Raw genomic sequence first — 16,001 nt, 5'->3', positions numbered from 1 at the left:
TGTTCATGGTATTTTCATAAATACTGCGTTTCATTCTAGCTCAAGTCTATGTGAATCCTTAGAATTCCCACAAAGAACTATTCCCTACTATTTAATTTTATTCCTACTTTTTTATTTTTACATAGGAGACAAAAATGCTCTCAGGAATATTCTTCTTTACCACTTGACACAAGGAGTTTTTATTGGAAGTGGCTTTGAGCCTGGTGTAACAAATATTCTTAAAACCATCCAAGGAGGCAAACTCTACTTGAAAACAGTTAAGTATAGAAAAAGTCTCCCTGCTGCAGCTTTGTAACAGAGATTTGATATTCCATATCTATCCACATCATAGAATGGCATTCATCTCTCCCAGTTTTATAATAGGGTTTGGGATTGTTTTCCAATGTCCCTGATAACTTGCGTTCTCTTTTTTTGATCCTTTACCAGGTAAATGATACTCTTCTGGTTAATGAACTGAAATCAAGAGAATCGGATCTCATGGCAACAAATGGCGTCATTCATGTCATTGACAAACTCCTGTATCCAGCAGGTGAGTATTATTTCATGAAATTTGTATCCACTCTTTAAAATCTGTTTACATGCTTAGTAACTGCAATAACTTTAAAAAGGTAATCAATTTAAGGATACAATTCCGATGTGGAATTTGAAACAGAAAATGTACCTCAATGCTCATCTTGTGGAAGAACCTTGCTTGAAACCTTGGCAAGATTTTGAAATTTTATGAAAGTAAAGTATATGAAAGACAAGACTAGCCAGAGCCTACCCTTTCTGCTGATATAGAATTATATATATCGAGTACATGCTTGTGTGAGTGTTTGAGAATGATTGCAGCTCCTGATCATTGTAAATCAAAGTAAAATGCACAGAGTTGTATATTTTCTCTTATGTGCCTGCTTCTTTTGTCAGAACTGCCTGTTGGAAATGATCAGCTGCTCACAATACTGAAGAAGTTGATTAAATACATTCAAATTAAGGTATTCTTTTAGTAATTATCCCTTTGTCTTTCTGGCAGGATCTATGAAACTGAGCACATTATAAGTCATAAGTGATTCTCTGGTCCTTCCTTTCTTCAGCAGACAACACATTCAATAGCTCCCAGTTACCGAAATATAATCATGAATGATACCCTACACTCAACAGTTATGTTTTTCAATGCCAAATAATTGTAGAATATTTGCATTTGGATAACTTCAATATGAATTGGCCCAAATCTGCTCTTTAGCTCACTTCATCACTCTTGGAAAACAAATAACTTATTTAAAAAAAATACCGAGTGACTAAATTCTTATGCCATTAAAGCCAGCAGCATCAATAACCTGTGAAGAAAAGCAGGCATCCTTGTCTATCTCAGCTATCCTCTTGGGATTACATTCTCCCTCAACAATGAATGAGAGAACCTAGACAAATAGGTCAATGAAGCAGTGAATCCTACCCACACTCATTAGGAAACTATAAGATAAATGCTGCTTTTTAAAAATTTTAAATAAATTGCTTTTCTGTTTTTATAGTTTGTTCGTGACAGTACCTTCAAAGAGATTCCACTGACATTTTACAGTAAGTTAATTTTAAATACTTCCAGTATTAAAATTGATCCAAATGAGTATCCAAATGAGTTGGATATTGTTTTTTAAGTGGTGCCAATTCCAATTTGGAATTGTGCATCTCTTTTTTAATAAAGAAGAAAGCAATTTCTGGGAAAGTAAGATGTGTCAATTAAGAAAAGGAAGACAAAGACTCAAAATAGAATGTTTCTGGCTGCTGTGCTACTGTATTTTTCCCTTTCCACATGTGTGACTGGAAAGTAACCCTGAAGTAAGCTGTTTAAACTCTTGGAGTAGACAAGATACATATGGAAAAGATTGTTTTTCAGGCTTTAGCCAAGTTTTGGTGCTTGGTGAATAGCAGAGATGTATCTCTCTCTAAGATATAGCATTGTACTGTACTCATTCTCAAAGATGCAGCATTGACTGTGTGCTGAGATAGTTGTTTTTTTTTCATAAATATTTCCAGAGGGACAGAGTGTACCTCTTGACCCTGTTTCCCATATGTGCAAATATGAGGCTTGAATGGGAGACAGTTGTTCAGAATATTTTCTCTTTAGGGAGTAAATGTAAAAAATACCCCTTTTAGCACTCTTGCAGCCTTTCTCAGGGTGTGCATTTAATTTCTGATTATAACTTATGTGTTGAAACAAACTGTTAGAAGACAACATTCCTGCTGTAACCTTGTGAGGCAAGATGAATTTAGACAAATTATTAAATTCTGATGGAGGCCTACCCATATTTCACAGTATAAAGAGAAACCATCACATAAGACTTTTGAAAATTGGGAATGGACATACTGAGGATAAAAAATACTTGGAACAAAAAATGGAGTAATTCACCTTCATGACAAGTTGAATGTGGGTCAACAGTGCCTCAGCAGCCAAAGTAGCCAACTGTGTCCTGGGATGCATCAGGCACAGCATTGCCGGCCGGACAAGGGAGGGGAATGGGCCCACTCTGCTCTGCACTGGGATGGCCTCACCTCGGTTACTGAGGCAGTTTTGAGAGCCAGTTTTGGGCCCAGTGTCCAGAAGAGGGTGATCAAGATGGTGAAAGACTTTTGAGGAGCTGATGAGGTCACTTGGCTTGCTCATTTTGGATGAGAGAAGGAAGAAGGGTGACCTCATTGCTGAGCAGTGACCCCATCTCAACCCATGCCTTCCCCAAGAAGGGCAGTGGAGGGGGTGTGCTGGTCTGCTTTATGGTGACCAGTGACGGACACGAGGAAATGGAATGAAGCTGCTTTGGGAAAAGTTCAGATGGGACATTAGAAAAATGTTCTTTACCCAGAGGGTGGTCAGTCAATGGAACACGATCCTCAGAAAGCAGTCACAGCACCAAGCCTGACAGAGTTCAAGGAGCTTCTGGACAGCACCCTTGGTCATATGGCTTATTCTTCCTTCTCCTTTGAAAAGAAGGAAGTTGGACTTGATGATCCCTATGCATCTCTTCCAACTTGAGATATTCTACGATTCTACCTCCCACGGCCAGTGAGAGTAGCACAGGAAGCAGGGCCTGTAAAAATTAAGCTAGAGAGGTCAATGTGGAAGTCTAGAAAGCTGTAGCTGTAGATTCAGTTGAGTGAAAGACTGAGAAGGCTGGAACCTCTATCAGTGTGGGCTTCTCCAGTGGATGGGTATGAGTCAAATCACTATCAGAGGGGTTCAATGAATACTTGAGTCTTTCCTGCATGTAGAGGGACAACTTGATCTCTGTGATGTTCTATCTATAGTTCTGAATGCCAGAAGGTTTCCTGTGTGTGCCTGATCAGCTCCCAAATGAAAAGGGCAATATTTAGGCATAAGGCATGTCAGGGAATTGTGCAGATTTTTGCATGGGTAATTGTACAAGCCATCTCGATTATATACCATATATCATCATAGGTACCATGACCTGAGTAGATTACCATTTCATAACCAGAACCAAGATTCATACCCTAGATCCTTTGTTGTTGCTATTCCACCCATTAATATCTATGATTTTACCCACATCCTTATGAGCAGACCAAATCTATCTGATCATTGCCTCAAATAAATTGTAAGAATGGAATACACTGTATATTCCATGTTCTATATTTTCAGAAATTAACATAATTGAAAGCAACGTCCAGCCTATCATCACAAAGGAAGGTAAATGAGGCCTATATGGTATATATATTTCTGCATATGTTCATATACATATTCAGAATATATCTTGAATATATTTCTTTAACGGGATGCATTTTATACCCAGCAACTCCAGGATGTTAAGCACTTTGCTGGAAAAGCAAAGATACAAATATTGCAATTAGAACTGACTGAAATATTTTGTATGAAAAGATTATCCATGGATTTTCTCTCCAAATGAGTTTTCTCCTTTTTCCATGGATATTTAAAATATCTTAAATAATCCTTTTTAAAACAATTTATTTGTTCATCTTTTTTTTTTTTTTCAATTAAGACACTTCCTTTTTTTTAATTAAAACAGATATTTTAAAGTAGATGTGCTTCTCATACTTTGAAGAAAAAAATTGGTTCATTTTTCTATCATTTTCAATCAGTTCTAACTACCAATATCTGTTGGATACCTGAAAATTATATCTACCCAATTTTTGGCTTTTTTTTTTCTCCATATGGAAGCATGACTTAAAGATTAGTGGTGGGACTGAAGAGAAAAAATGTGGGGATGGGTCTGCTAAAATCACTTGTGATTTATACCTTAAGTAAAGCTGATGAGACCCAGTTTCCCATTGAAATAAAAATGCTGAAAGGGAATTTGTTTTATCTCAACTGAGAAAGGCAGTTTAAAATGTCATGCAAAGAATTTTATCCAGACTGTTTAATCAGTTTTTCTGAGAGGATTTCCTTCCAGAAGAAGTGACAAATGCTTACTTTTTCAGGAGCTTTTCTGTGCTTCATCCCATTTAGGATTAGAGGCCATTTAACATATATGCTGATCTTTGTTGCCTAGTCTCCATCATTAAATCAGATCCACAGTGCAATATAAATAGATTGATTATTTCATATGGTAATTCATCCAAGTTATTTTAGAAATCTTGCTATGGTAAGGGTGAATCACTCTCTGAAAGTACCTCTTCTGCTCTGTTAAACCCAGAGACAGAGTATATTGTTTAGGTGATTTACAGGATGTTTAGAAGTTGAAAATTAACTGAAATAAAATAGTCTTTTAAAGAAAAAATAAAAATGAAAAAATGAAATATTTTTAAAAATATTTCACGAAGTATTAAAAGTCTGAGCATTTGTATAGTCAAATGTAGAACTCAATTTTATTCACCAAATAGAGAAAAAACAAAGTTAGTGAGTATTGAAGGGCTACTCCTTTTCATTTCCAATCCAATGTTTCTGCTTTGGGACCCACTCCAGGAAAAGATCTCTGGCCAGTGCAGCCTTTCTGCTGATAATTGCTTCAGATATAGACCAAATAAAACCGATTCTGTCACTTCTGAGCTTTCTCAGTAACATTAGTGAGTGGCAGATGCCATCAGAACCACATAAATCCACAACAGCCTGTAGATAAAAGCTGGCAAAGTTAAATGCTAATTTTTGTCAGGAAGTTCTACTAGGTCATGATGCAAGAGCGATTTTCACTAAAAAATAATTACATCTTTCCCCACCAAGTTTAGAGGGGGATGTGTGCCTTTTCCTGTCTCAGTGTTTTCTGCTTGTGTTGTGCTTCCATTTTTTGTACCTGGGCATGTATGGGATCTAAAAGATTAAACAGATGTAAAGAGTTAAATCTGACTGAAACCCAAATCTTAACAGATAAAAGGATTATTCAAAGGATTGATCCTAGACTAGGCAATATAGCTCGCTATGCCTTCACCTTTTGGTTTGCACACATCTGCTGTATCAATCACATGAAAATATACAGTTATTGAGAAATGTAAAAATAAAGCATTTATAAATATTAATAAATACAACTTTTACATAACTTCATTTATATCCATCTCTTGTATCAATGTAAATTGCTATTTAATGGATTCTCAACATGCAAAAAAATTCCTCCAATTTTAAAATAGAAGCAGGGAATGAGTCTTGTAAGACAGTTACTTTAAAATATTTATAAATATTCTTCATTCAGACCTGTTAAAAATAAAAGAATTGATGGCTTGTTCAGCTGTTTATAATTCAGAGTAAATTAATAGAGGTCTGTAATAATAGTGAATCTTTATGATTCTATCATATCATTTCATCTGAATTATTTACCTCTAAATTCTAATTTATGCAATCATTTACTACTGAAAAAAAAAAACCCTAAACATTTTTGGTTTTTATAATTGAAGGTAGCCTATATTGACTGTTTGCAACAATTAACAGGAGGCACACATCTTTAAAAGCTGTTCTTAAATCCTGATCAGTAATTATGGAAAAAATAATCAATGCACAATCAACTTCTACAAAAATTCATATAAAGATATTTAAGGGATTTTTAAAGAAAGCAAAAAAGGTTGATTATGCTATGTTTCTGTCACTGAATAAGGAATAAAGAAAGTTTGTTTTACAGCAGCTTCTTAATTAGAAGGAGTCCCACAGCAGTTGTCAGAGAAGAACTATATTATTACTGCTAATTGATGGTATGTTCCTAATTTATCTAGTATCTCCTGCTTTAGCATGTCAGAAAGAGATACATTTGGATCAGTGTAATCAAAATGTCCTCACTCATGATAATGATAGCCAGTAATGCTGATAAATATCCTTCCAGCTGATCTCAAAACTTTGCTTTTTGGGTTTTTTTTTTAAAGCTGCATAACCACTGGACAAGTCTTAAATACAAAGGAAAAAAAAAGTCACATAAAAAACCTGAAAGCAAAAAATAAACTCCAAAGCAACAAATAATAAAAATAATTAAAGAAAGAAAGGCTTTCACTGTGTAAATTGTATGCTGTTCACTAGTGGAGCAATAGCTGTAAGAGATCTGCAAAGATGCAGAGTAACCCTTCTTACCAATATGTAGAAAAAGACTTCCTTTCTGCTGCTGATGATCTGGTTTATTGCCTGGAACTTGTCAACAAATGTTAAAAATAACATAAACACAAAAGAAATAAGCAAATAAGTTATAAAGAGTAAGTGTATGATAGGATCTTTGTTTAAGATCTTGTATCAGAAAACACAAGACTGTAAATGATGCCACAAATAACCTCAGATTTAAACAGCCCTCTATTACAATAGAGAGTTTATCTAGAGTAGGGGAAGAAAATGCAAGCTTCGTCTCACCCCCATGGAATACTAAACTATTTTGTGACTATTTGTAACATGTTGTTTTTTTTCCTATGTCACAGACCCATCTATCACACAGCTCACTAAATTAATTGAAGGGGAACCTGAGTTCAAAATAGTCAGAGAAGGGGAGACAGTAACTAAAGTGATTCATGGAGGTTGGTATGCTTTCAGCAACTCAATTTGCAGTAGCATTCACTATTCCCCATCAGTTTATCTAGGTGATTCATGTTAGACAGCTGTTTTGTTTTTAACAAGACCTTTGTGAAGTGCTGCAATTTTATTGCATCATATATATTTTAATTCTCATGCATTTTAAAAAATGGGCTTTTTTTCCCTAATTGTGTTCCATAGCTTCAGTCAAGACAGTTTAGAAATACTTTGCATGCTGACATGTCAAGAATTATTTGCTCATTGCTGTCCTGCAATCAAATATGTAGTATGTGATTCTGTGATTCTGTGATTAAAACACAATTTTGTAAGAAAGAGAGGTAATTCCTGCCTTCTCTTTGCTAAGGGCATTGAGATGTTCACATCTAGGATGGTTTTAAAGGAAAAATCACAGGATTATCCTAAATTTTGAGTCGATTCAGTTCCTGATCTCTGAACATTTTTATTTTTCATAAAATATTCTATGGTATTTCCTTCCATGCTTCAGTCAGTTTCCACATCTCAAAAAGAACACTCGAAAGTTCATCACTTGATTAATGCCTTGAATTTAAAAATCCTTGTAGAACCAATTATTAAAACATACACCAAAATCATTGATGGACGACCTGTGGAAGTGACAGAGAAAAAAGTAACAGAAGAAAGAATTATTCAAGGTAAATTGAGCTGAGATACTAATTCTTAGTAAAGTCCACCTTCACATACAAAAGTAACATATCTCTAAGTTCTGTCTTAGTGCCTAAACTGCATTTCCTTGACAGATGAATTTTCAGTAATACTTTCCGCTGTCTCTTTAAGTCTGGCCATGTGTCCTACACACACATATACATAAATGGCAACAATATTTAAACAGCATGCAAAACGATGAAAATTTGTCTTCTTTTTTTGTTTTTATTTTCATATTTTGGTAAGTGTCTACTTCTGCTAACTTCTTGCTACCATTTCACAATGAGACTGCTTTTACTGCGTTTTTGTACTCTGCTTTGCTTTTTTTTTTTTCTGAACTTTTGGATTATATACCTCCAGGAAGGTTTCATTTTACCAAACATAGATGTTTAATTTGTAAATGCCTATTTTTGCATGCCATCCCAGGTTCTCTTGAAAGCCATTTCAGAAAAAGATCTCTATTTCTCTGTAAGGTGGGGACTTGATCCGACATCTTAGTTAAGACACTTGGATACAGCTAATGTAAGATAAAATCAATATGCATCTGCATCCCTGGATTTTCTCACACAAAAGCTCCCAAATTCCTTGGCCAATTTGAATTGTATTTGACCAATTTCAGAGCTATTTCTTTAAGAATCCTAGAAACTGATAAGTGGAGTGAGGTATATTTAAGCATAGTAGGTGATATATGGAGTTCTCTGTTGACACTTCTTGGTCACCTTGCTTAAATATCAGTTTGAATGATGCCATTAAAATTCTGTCTGCTAGAGAGCTTGTAAAGAAAATACACTGTTATAATAACATATTGACTTAGCTGTAAGTCCTAATATTCAGTTTATTTAGAAAATATTAAAATTCTACCGAACTCATTTGAGAAAAAAATAAAAAACATGCTTAAGTTTTTACCATACAACTTTTCACTACAATGAAAATAACTGAATGAAAGACATTAGTGGTTTACAAATAAACTTGGGACTATTTTCTGGCAGAAATTGTAGAGGAGATGAATAAAATATAATTTTCTCAATTCTCAGATTCAAGTTTCACTAATATCCCACATGAAATGGTAAATATAATGTAAAATGCCAGAATTTCAGAACCGTGTCTCATTTTCAACCTGTAGAAACTGTTAAAGAATCTCAAATGTTAAGTCAAATGTTAAGTCTTCAAATGATTCATAGCAATAATAAAAACAAAAATATCTATTTGCAACAGTAAATTCAGACTAATAATGGACTGCAGAAATATCTGATCTATGACCTAATACAACAGAGTTTAAAATTGTGTCTTACTCTAAGAACATAAGCAGGTAATTACTCTAATTATGATAAATTTGCCTAATTACTTTCACAATTAGTTCTAACTACTGTTTTTAATGCTCTTGCAGATTCATTTCAGAAATGATAAAAAATAAAGTTATCATATTAGCAGATAACAGCATGTTAACTATGGAATCACCATATGTATTAATAGGAAAATATAATTTAAAGGACAAACCTGTTATATCTGATAAAAGCTACTATCTTATAAAAAAATAAAATTTTTCCAGGTCCTGAAATAAAATATACCAGAATTACTGCAGGGGGTTCAGACAATGAAGAGAAGTTAAAGAAAATCCTTGAAGAAGGTTAGTATGCTTGTTTTATTTCGTTTCATTAATACATATATATCTCTATATATAACTTAAGTAATTACTGAATCAATAATTCATGTTTAAAAAATCATGTTCATACTGCAAAATCTTACCCAGAGATTAAACCTCAGAACCCTCCAAATGTAATATCCTTGTCTGAGTCCATGATCTTCATATTTCAGTCAGCTCTAGAGCTGACTGGGTCTAATACATAGCATGATATGTTTGTCATAAAATATGGTGTTTCCAGTGTTTATGTGGAATTTGATAACATAACATGAATTTTTAAATTCAGAACAATGCTATGACATGATTATATGTGCTCTTGTGGGATTGCCAAATGTTTTCTGCAAATCAATTCTTTGCCATAACCTGTATCCTATCAGAGGTCACGAAAGTGACCAAATTTATTGAAGGTGATGGTCATTTACTGGAAGATGAAGAAATCAAAAGACTTCTGCAGGGAGGTAATTCAGTGTATTATAACTAACATTTTTGCAACAGGTTATGATAACTGAAACCCCTCTCAGATATGTTGAACTCAACATTTTAAAGACTGACATAGTAGAAGTGGAATTTTAATGGAAAAAATAGAACACTGTTTTTTAGTGCCAGATATCTGTGAAATGGAAGTAAGCACCAAAGTTTGAGTAATCAATTTTTTAATGCCATTGATTACATGAAAAAAAAAAAAAAAGGATTTTTTTCAGTCTTTAAAAGGTTACCTAATTAAAACTCAGGGGAGCAATGAAGATTTATTCCAATATTTTTTTAGCAAATTTAAAGCTGTGAAAAACACTTATGAAATGGAACATTTTGTAACCGGCCAAATTCATCTTACTTATCAGTTCTTCAGAAATGAATGTTCATTGCCCTCAAGTTAATAATCAAAGGCATGTTTAACATCTTCTTTAAATGCTTACAGGTGATGGATATCCAGACATTAACTTTAATTCTCTTCAAATGCAGCATTCCAAGGAATGGTTTTCTTTCCTTCTTGCTCTCTAAATTCTAACAGTTTTGGCAGTATATAACCAGTAGCTGTAGAAAACTAGTAAAAGAACTTCTGCTTATGAAATTAATCTTTATCTATAAATTTGGAATGTTCTCTGCTTAATGTAGATTAGAGCAACTATCTATAATAGCAATGGGTAATAAAAAAAGAATTTAAGTGATGTGTTTTTTTAAATTCTAGTTTAAACCTGAGTCAGAAGCTCAAAAATATGGATGGATCCTTCTCTTGACATAAATTAAATAATTCCATTTAATTTTATGTTCATTTTTCAGTAAGTTACAAAGTTGTATTCCAGTAATGTAACTTACAGCCACATTTAGTTCACTGAACTAAATATCATAGTTTTTCAAAAACACTATTGTGTGAATGTGACTTAAGCTTCAGTCAAGTAAAAAATTTCCTGTTGGCTGAACAGCTGAACAGCTGACCGCCAAACTTAAATATGCTAGTTGATAACACAGCTAGTCTTAGAGAAAAGCCAACATATGGCTATGACTCCCGTTGACCATAATTCTTTGTTCTGTTTCAAACATCTGAATCTTAGTTTTACAGACCTAAGCCAGAATTCACCTATAATATTGGACAGAAACAGAAACTTTCAGAGGGTTTTTCATTTTATCCTAACTATCCCAGCTAAGTGAAAAGATTTGCTCTCTGGAGATGCCTATTTCTGGATTGACTATTTAAAAGAAAAGCTGGAAATTAAGAAATTGCAGCAAGAAAATTCCTCTATATACACTGAACTATGTTCTATTGGTTTAAATCAGTCAACAAGGAGCAGGATCAAACTTTATCTGTAGAATTCTGGTGTATCCAACAATTATAACTGCATTTGTAATCACCTTCAGATACAGAGTTATGCAATTAAATAGAAGTAATCTGTAGAAATGCATTTTAGAACATATAGGTGTATGTAAAAGAGATAGTTTCTTTCTAGGAAATCTGAAGAAGACAATATAATCTCTTGAATTCTTGCTATTTTCCTTGCTATTATATGTTAGTTTGCATAAGCATCCTGCTTTACAGAATGGACCAAGTAGGCAGATTTGTCTTTTTGTTTAATTTGATTTTTCTCTATCTTTTCCATGATTTATCCAGTCAGTTACCCTTGGCTGCCATGATAATACCATCCTATACATTTAGCCAATAAAAGCAGATCCACATGCTGCTTTAGGGTTGTTGGTGATAATGGTGATAATGCTTTATGGCCCTCTTGTCTACATAAAATTATTTTTTACTGAAAATTTCCTAATCATTTAAATTTGAGTACAGTCACAAACAAATGTATTATCACTGTCTAAATAAAGAAATTATTTCATATGGGCTCTAATTCTGCTCATAAAATATCCAGAACAATTAGCAGTCTTTGCTGAAGCAGAACTTTAAAACAAGATTGCAATGAATGACTCATCCCTAGAGATAACATGCCTTAGGGCATGAATAGCATGGTAGCCTGCAACACCTACGCCCAAAAATGACATTGTTTCCTCTGAGGGCTCCTTGCATATGGAAAAATGCTATGCCAGCTTTAACTCATTTGTTTTTGATGCTTACCATAGCCGGAACTGAGTACACCAAGGTTACTAAAATAATTGAGGGAGAGCCACAGATTATCGAGAGAGAAATCAAGAAAGTTCATCTGGAAGGTTAGTTTGTCAAAAATTCAGTATCACTAAGACCTGCTTTGTCCAAAGTGATCATTCCAGGTGAGGTTTTACCATATCTATACATGAAAATTATTAGGTCTGGAGCCAGCACTTTAGCAAGAGTTTTATAATTGTTTTGGAAAATAATTCTTTCACTGATGTTGCAAAGGAAAATGTTGAGGCTTATCTTGTGGCTAAAAGTAACTAAAAGTATTGGCAAGCATAGTAGACAAGAGGAAATGCCTAACCACAAAGCTTAAGTAAAACATTTGAAGGAACATCAACCATAAAGAATTTACTTTTCTTTAAGCAGCCATACATACAGAAGAAGACCACGTGAGTTGCTTTTAACTTGAGTTATTTCTTATCAGTGTAAATGTGATCTCTTGCTGCCAGGGTTTCTCAGCGTTGTGAAGGAGTGGGTGGGGTGCAGGGAATATGACCTTTGAGGCTGAGTAAATATCTCACAGGGTCTTGGAATTTCTCTACCTTTGTCCTGTTGTTAAATGAGGGAAGCTCTTGATTTGAAAAACTGGAATGGAATAAAGGTCCAAAAGGAGCCAAATAGAATTCACTCTGCCTTTATACCAGCAACTTGTTCTTCGACTTTAACAACCATTGTTTAATGATCTTCATTCAAAGTTAAGAAGTAATTTGCTTAGGGTTTCTTTTGAATTTATATCTTTTTCTAATTCTAATAATGCAGAATAGGTTATTCTGTCAGCCTTTGAATTAAATACATAGGAAAAAAAGTATGGCTTTTGGGCAATGAAATTAAATAAATGTGTTTCTGTCTTTTTAATTTTGAAGTCTGTGCCAAGTAGTGAAGGTTTATACAAAGTGTTTGTACAGCTTCAGTGCTGAGTAGCACAAGGCATGCTGGGGAGTCTCCTATTGCCTGAAAATGACAGATGGGTGTGATCTTCAAACACAAGGCTTATCTGAAAGCATAATTGTACATACAGCACCTAAGTATGGAAAGCATACTTTGGATGGACCATATCCTGTCCTTGTCAGGGAAGTGCAGAGCTTGGAATTTTCTGCCATGGTGCTGCAGATACCCAGTGTTTAGTCTCAGCTGGAATGAGGTCAAGCCTACATCTCAGGGCTATACATTTATATACCCTATACATCAGGATGAAAAGAGAACTGGCTGCAGCTGGTTAAGTGCATACACAAGTACTTCATGGTTGTAAAGAAGGAAAAATTACTGCAGTAACATTTCTGTGACAGTAACAGAAGAACTATTTCTTATGCTTATGATGTGTTTTTCCTCTCAATGAGGAGACATCCGGTTAAAAAAAACTCTCAAGGTTTGATGAGAAAAAGGAAAACATGTCCATAGTTTCACTGAATAAGTGAAATAAAAAGAATCTATCTAATGGTGATGGTACTTATCCAAAAGCCACCTTTTTAAAGCAGAAGCCTGAGAAAATTAACTGAACCCTAAATGCGGAATCGTATTGTGGACTCACAATGCACTTACAAATCAAGCCCCAAACACAGCTGGAAATGTGGCCAACATCTTGTAAGGGTTCCAAGCATTTCATTTTTTAATAACTCCTGAAGTAATGTCAATGCAACAGACCTGGACATCTGCTGCCAAAAGCTGAGACTGAGTCCTGTGCCTTAACCCGAGCTTGTACTTAACTGACAGTGTCACATGGTGTTTAATGAGTGAAGAGCATAGGCAAAATGCTCTGGCATCTGCCTACATCATGTAACCATCTGTAGAAGATCAGTGTGGATAATGGATTAATTCATATGTTCAAAATGCAAAAATACTTTTTAAATGTCACTAAGATTTAATGGATGACTGCATGTGAGAGAAATGTGGGAATTGTATTTTAAGCATTCTTATTTCAGGTGATCAAGCCAACATGCTTCTGGAACAAAATTCTTAATTTACTGAAAAATTTAAAGAACAAACTTCAAAAGTCAGCAATGAGTTTCCAGTATTTCTAATGAGTTTTAATTCAAAGGCTCCAGCAAATAACTTCTGACTGCAACATTTCTCTTTTCTAGAAGCACCCGTACGGAAAGCACAACCAACCAGGAGGGCACAAGGTAAAAAAAACCCATACATTTAAACATTATAACACATATCAAATATTATCTCAGTTATCTCAAGAGTCAGGACAGGGATGAAGGGGAAAGGCTCCTAAAAATACAGATTTCTAAAGAAAAAATTGTACTTCTGTTAAAAACAAAACCTCTAATGAAATCTGGAGTTGCTAATTATTTTTTTCTGATATCTGAAAACAATCTAGATTGTGTGCTTTACTGAAAGAGTGTTTCCAATGAGATTAAAGCCATCAAAAGTGAAGTCTGACTTAGGAGTATTAGCAATGGGAAAATGGCACTCTGGGTTCTCTACCACAGGATTTATAACTCTCAGAATCTATGTTATTTTGATTAATGAAGAAGCTGAAAAGTTTAATTTCACAGCTGCCAGCACAAGAGAGAAATATTCAGCTCCAGGCTTCATCTTTTCTTTTCACATGTCTGTTTCACAAGTAAATACAGTGTTACTATGCTATATATTACTGCAGGTAATAATTAAAGTTCTTTTTCCATATTTTCAGGAGGAGCAGCAAGAAGGAGGACAAGACTAGATCATTCCTAAAAGCTTGCCAAGACAGAATTCACAGAATTACATATTAACAACATGGTCTTTGAGAGGAACTGTTTAGTTTTGGGGTTTTTTTATGAGAACATTAGAAAATGACGTTTTGATGACATAATGTAAACTGAACCATGAATCCACAAAAAGATGTGAAGCTGCAGATACTCACTGCCAGCACAGTGCTCACTAGGAGTAGTCCATTGGAGGTGCTTTTATTACCCTTGATAGTAAGCACTATCAAGGGTGGGATCCTGGAAGCCCAAAAACTTCTGTAGAACTAGGATTCCTTCTTCTGCTGGTTAGTAAGTGTTAGCAGGATTGGATTAAAAATGAGCAGGGAACAATACAGAGTGTATTTTTTTATTATTATTATTTCCACTAAATAAGAAATATAAGGGAAATTAGATAATTTCTAGAAAAAATAAAAATAATCACCTCAGGTGACTTTTATAGTAATCTAAGGAAATATGAGATGTTAACATAGCACTTTTGGTTCAGTAGTATTGTATACTTTTATAAGACAAAATTCATCATGTGTTTAAATTCGTAATACCAGTAATGTTACCTTTTATAAGCAAACAAATATGCCTTATATTGAATGTATCAGGGTTTTTTTTTGTCCTACATTGCATATCCAAAAACCTTCTAGTAACTTGGCTAATGGAAGCTCTTGGAAAAAAAAAAGCAAACATTATGAGCTTCTTGCAATGTATTAGAGATCATGTTGACTTCTTTATTTATAAGAAATCACATTCCCATTAAAGGAATCCTATAACAATACATATCCTGAGATTATTAAGTGTTTTCCCATTTTCCCCTAAATGTGTCTTTTGATTATTAAAATGGATTATAAAAGCAATAAATAAAATGCATGCAAGCAGTTAACTCAGCATGGAAAAAGGTCTTTAAAAAATGAGGCCAGGTCTGAAAGCTTTTGTATCAAAACATGCTTTGCTAATGTCTGGTACTAATGTGGAGTTTTCTGTAAATTATGTCAATTTTATCACTCTAATTTTGTACTCATAGAAGTTGTCTGCCTTTATCAACAAAAGGTAAAAGACAATTATTCATGGAGTAGAAAAAACCTGTTCAAAGTTCCTTAATTTTGCAGATCAAAGTATCAGAGGCATTGTCTAACATGCTTTTCTACTTCTGTTTTGAAAATACTCAATAAAGAATTTGGCTGAACTGTACTTGCTTTCGTTTGTAAATATTTCTTAATAGCAAAGCAAATTCTAAATATTCTTAAGATTTTTACTTTAACTTGTAATTGCAAAATACGCTTTCACAGAAGAAAACTGATGTTTCCCTTTCTTACTTAGCACATGCTAATGGACTGCATCATTAAACAATTTAAGCAATTAAAAACCTTCCCTAATTCCACAATGACGTTCCCACTGGGCCATCAGACATGTCACCAAGGTAACCTCAGTATCTACTATGATAGTGTTTTAATGGAAGGACAGCTTTTAACCCTGGCAAGGGCT

General features: G+C 34.2%; 1 protein-coding gene across 18 annotated transcripts in view; it reads left to right on the top strand.

Moving 5' to 3' along the window:
* POSTN (periostin) overlaps nt 1-15,707 on the top strand; it is a 31,038-nt gene extending 15,331 nt beyond the window's left edge. The window contains exons 13-24 of one of the 18 annotated variants that reach the window (XM_053934417.1): nt 126-256; nt 427-529; nt 907-974; nt 1,509-1,554; nt 3,626-3,673; nt 6,823-6,918; nt 7,495-7,584; nt 9,144-9,221; nt 9,644-9,694; nt 12,202-12,224; nt 13,914-13,955; nt 14,474-15,707. In XM_053934417.1, the coding sequence (XP_053790392.1) occupies nt 126-256; nt 427-529; nt 907-974; nt 1,509-1,554; nt 3,626-3,673; nt 6,823-6,918; nt 7,495-7,584; nt 9,144-9,221; nt 9,644-9,694; nt 12,202-12,224; nt 13,914-13,955; nt 14,474-14,503 (806 nt within the window). In that variant the 3' untranslated portion in view covers nt 14,504-15,707. Of the gene's footprint in view, nt 1-125; nt 257-426; nt 530-906; nt 975-1,508; nt 1,555-3,625; nt 3,674-6,822; nt 6,919-7,494; nt 7,585-9,143; nt 9,222-9,613; nt 9,695-11,801; nt 11,889-12,198; nt 12,225-13,913; nt 13,956-14,473 lie in introns of all 18 variants that reach the window. The other 17 variants (XM_053934416.1, XM_053934407.1, XM_053934412.1 and 14 more) reach the window with 17 other exon arrangements.
* Nucleotides 15,708-16,001: the final 294 nt, after the last annotated feature.

Source organism: Vidua chalybeata, chromosome 2 (genome assembly GCF_026979565.1).
Source record: "Vidua chalybeata isolate OUT-0048 chromosome 2, bVidCha1 merged haplotype, whole genome shotgun sequence".
Taxonomy (NCBI): Eukaryota; Metazoa; Chordata; class Aves; order Passeriformes; family Viduidae; genus Vidua; species Vidua chalybeata.
The sequence above is the reverse complement of the archived record's forward strand: the minus strand, read 5'-3'. Positions and strand labels throughout refer to the sequence as shown.